The sequence below is a fragment of the Tasmannia lanceolata genome, unplaced genomic scaffold (assembly GCF_043159265.1).
Source record: "Tasmannia lanceolata isolate RefF3 unplaced genomic scaffold, GAP_Taslan_0.1 ptg000008l, whole genome shotgun sequence".
NCBI lineage: Eukaryota > Viridiplantae > Streptophyta > Magnoliopsida > Canellales > Winteraceae > Tasmannia > Tasmannia lanceolata.
Genome location: NW_027518685.1, coordinates 35283221 through 35286905, shown reverse-complemented (window position 1 = coordinate 35286905; position 3685 = coordinate 35283221). Strand labels below are relative to the sequence as shown.

Sequence of the window (3685 nt, the reverse complement as noted above, 5' to 3'; positions counted from 1 at the left end):
CGCGCCAGAGTGCACCACTGCCGCTCTCTAAGTCTGCAAACACTTAGAATGAGAGCTAAGTCTGCAAACACTTAGAATCTTTTTGGCGTCTAGCGATTGTGCCATATCCTGTCCGGCTCCGGCTAAGGGCAGCCAGGCCGGGTAGGTCTTTGAGGTGGTTTCCACTAGGGCGGGTCCATGTGGTCGGAACTGATCTCCACACCAATTTGGACGCGCCGGAGTGCACCACTGCCGCTCTCTAAGTCTGCAAACACTTAGAATGAGAGCTAAGTCTGCAAACACTTAGAATCTTTTTGGCGTCTAGCGATTGCGCCATATCCTGTCCGGCTCCGGCTAAGGGCGGCCAGGCCGGGCAGGTCTTTGAGGTGGTTTCCACTAGGGCGGGTCCATGTGGTCGGAACTGATCTCCACACCAATTTGGACGCGCCGGAGTGTACCACTGCCGCTCTCTAAGTCTGCAAACACTTAGAATGAGAGCTAAGTCTGCAAACACTTAGAATCTTTTTATGGGGGAGCTGGCATATACTAGTGACTCAAAAGTGAGGGACACAGTTCAGAGACAACTCCACTTTATTTCTCTTTGAAATTTAATTACAGAGATTCTTTACAGGCTTTCAAAGGCAAAGGAAAAGACTATTGATAGTATATTCGAAGATTTCTGGAATTCCAGGCGTGCGGCAGCAGCTGCTCGTCAAGTGTCTCTAGGCGGTAGCTTCCTGGACGGATGACCTCTTTGACTCGGTACGGCCCTTCCCAAGTCGGGGAGAGTTTGCCTACCCTTCTTGGCTGGGAGACGGCCGCTTTCCTTAAAACTAGGTCGCCTGTGCGGAACTCCCTTGGTCGGATCTTCGTGTCATGGTATCTAGACACCTTCTGTTTATACGCTGCGGCTCTGATCTGTGACTCCTCACGGACTTCCTCAAGCAAGTCGAGGTTGACACGGAGCCCGTCCCCATTCAGCTGTTCATTGAAGTTAACAATTCTTGGGGAAGGAACGCCGATGTCAACCGGAATCACGGCCTCTGTTCCGAAGGAGAGATTGAAAGGCGACTCACCCGTTGCAGTGCGTGGGGTAGTCCGATACGCCCAGAGCACATGGTACAGCTCGTCAGCCCAGCGTCCGGCCTTATCATCCAGTCTCTTCTTTATCCCCTACAGCAGAGTCCTGTTCGTCACTTCGGTCTGTCCATTCGTCTGAGGGTGTGCCACGGAAGTGAACCTTTGCTCAATCTTCAGATCTGCACAAAACTTTCTGAAGTTCCTTGAGTCGAACTGTTTGCCGTTGTCTGTTATGAGGACCTGGGGTATCCCGAATCTGCACACCACTGATTTCCAGAAAAAGTTCTGGACGTTCTGCTCGGTGATCTTGGCCAGAGGTTCAGCTTCTACCCACTTAGTAAAGTAGTCGATGGCGACAACGACGAACTCGCGGCCTCCAGAGGCTGGCGGAAAAGGACCTAAGATGTCCATTCCCCAAATAGCAAAAGGGAGAGGGCTGATGATCGGAGCCATTGGCACGGCAGGCTGGTGAACGGCGGGAGAAAATTTCTGACACTTCTCACACTTCTTCACAAGGCTCAGTGCATCTTGTCTTAATGTAGGCCAGTACAGGCCTCTTAAAAGGACTTTGATGGCGAGGGCCTTGCCCCCAAGATGTTCTCCGCAAATCCCTTCATGGGTCTCTCGCAGGGCATACAGGGCATCGGTTGGCCGGAGACACTTCAAGTACGGGAGCGTGTAAGATCTCTTGTACAGAGTCTCGCCGTCAAGTGAAAACCTTGCTGCCTGCTGTACTACTTTACGGGCCTCTTTTTTCTCCCCGGGGAGCTCTCCGCTGCGCAGATATCTGATGATCTCATCCATCCAACATGGCTCATCGTCGATCTGCATTACTACGACGGGCTGGTCATCAATACTGGAGGTCTTTATGAACTCCATACGGATTTCTCTGAGAGCGGTGTAGCCTGATGCCGCTAGCTTTGAGAGCACATCAGCCTTTGTATTTTCAGTCCGGGGGACTCTGATGACCTCAAAACTTCCGAACTTGCTGGCCAGGCCACGGACCCTTTGTAGATATTTTATCATTCACTCTTCTCATGCCTCATATACTCCTTGGATCTGACATACGACTAACTGTGAATCGCAGTACGCCTTCAGTCTCTGAGCGTGGGCCTGAATGGCGAGGTTCATTCCGGCGATGAGCGCTTCGTACTCTGCCTCATTGTTTGACGCACGGAATCCAAACCTCACGGCATAATTCAGGACAAAGTCATCTGGTCCTGTGAGAACTAGTCCGGCACCGCTGCCACTTTTATTTGAAGACCCGTCAACATATACCTCCCAGAGCGGCTCTTCAGAACATGGAAGCGGGCTGGTGGGAGGAGCTGCACTCTCAAGCCCGGGAAGCGGGACCGCTTCGGCTTCGATCTGCTGCTCGGGTATAACCGGTTCTGCTTCTGAAGGAAGCGCTGCTTCTGACCCGGGGTCTGAATCTGGCATGGTACATTCAGCTATGAAGTCTGCAAGAACCTGAGCTTTGATTGCTGGCCTGGGCAGATATTTGATGTCAAACTCGCTGAGCTCCACGGCCCACTTCACAAGTCGGCCTGAAGTGTCTGGACGGTGGAGGATCTGCCTCAGGGGCTGTCCTGTCAGGACTTTGATCGTATGCGCCTGGAAATACGGCCTTGATTTTCTGGCCGCCATAACGAGGGCGTATACGAGCTTCTCGACTCGCTGATATCTTGTCTCTGCATCATGGAGGACCTTACTGACATAGTAGATCGGCTTTTGCTGGTGGTACTCCTCTCTGATCAGTACTGCTGCAACTGCCAAAGGTCCCGCTGAGAGATACAGAACCAGCTCTTCTCCTGGTTCTGGCTTCGACAGCAACGGTGGAGAGGATAAGTACTGCTTCAGCTCTTCAAATGCCACTTGGCACTCCGAAGTCCAGGGCGCGGTTTTTATACCCTTGACTGCGTTGAAGAACGGAAGACATCTTTCTGCGGACTTAGAGATGAACCGCCCCAGGGCAGCTACTAATCCGGTCAGGCGCTGTACTTCTCTGATAGTTCTAGGCGGAGTCAGCTCCATCACCGCCTTGATTTTCTCAGGATTTGCCTCTATCCCTCTCTGGCTTACCATGAAGCCCAGAAACTTGCCTGCTCCGACGCCGAATGTACACTTGGTCGGATTGAGTTTCATGTTGTGCTCCCTCAAGACTTGAAACGCTTCTTTGAGGTCGGCAACATGATTGCAGGCAGCTCTGCTCTTGACCAGCATATCGTCCACATATACTTCCATATTGCGGCCGATCTGCTCTTTGAACAGCCTGTTGACGAGCCGCTGGTAGGTGGCTCTTGCGTTCTTCAGTCCAAAAGGCATAACTCGATAGCAATAAGTCCCCTGATCGGTTACAAAGGATGTCTTCAGAATGTCGGACTCATGCATTCTGATCTGATTGTATCCTGAGAAGGCGTCCATGAAACTTAGCAGCTCGTGACCTGCAGTAGCGTCGATGAGCTGATCGATCTTTGGGAGCGGGTAGCTGTCCTTCGGGCAGGCCTTATTCAGGTCTGTAAAATCTATGCAGGTCCTCCACTTCCCATTAGACTTCTTCACCATCACAACATTCGCCAGCCAGTCCGGGTACTGGATCTCGCGGATGAAGTCGGCCTTCAGAAGC

General features: G+C 52.0%; 1 protein-coding gene across 1 annotated transcript; it reads right to left on the bottom strand.

The window, feature by feature from the left end:
• Positions 1–956: 956 nt before the first annotated feature.
• LOC143882923 (uncharacterized) lies at positions 957–2706 on the bottom strand. The gene is made up of 3 exons (XM_077386302.1): positions 2213–2706; positions 1697–2065; positions 957–960 (listed from the first exon to the last, which is right to left on the bottom strand). The coding sequence occupies exons 1-3, from the start codon at positions 2704–2706 to the stop codon at positions 957–959; spliced, it is 867 nt and encodes a 288-aa protein (XP_077242417.1).
• Positions 2707–3685: the final 979 nt, after the last annotated feature.

Coding starts and splice junctions, on each gene's coding strand:
- LOC143882923 (XM_077386302.1), bottom strand. CDS start 2,706: ATGGCGGCCAGAAAATCAAGGCCGTATTTCCAGGCGCATACGATCAAA. Junction 2,066..2,212: donor GCGTCAAACAATGAGGCAGA/GTACGAAGCGCT, acceptor ATATCTACAAAG/GGTCCGTGGCCTGGCCAGCA.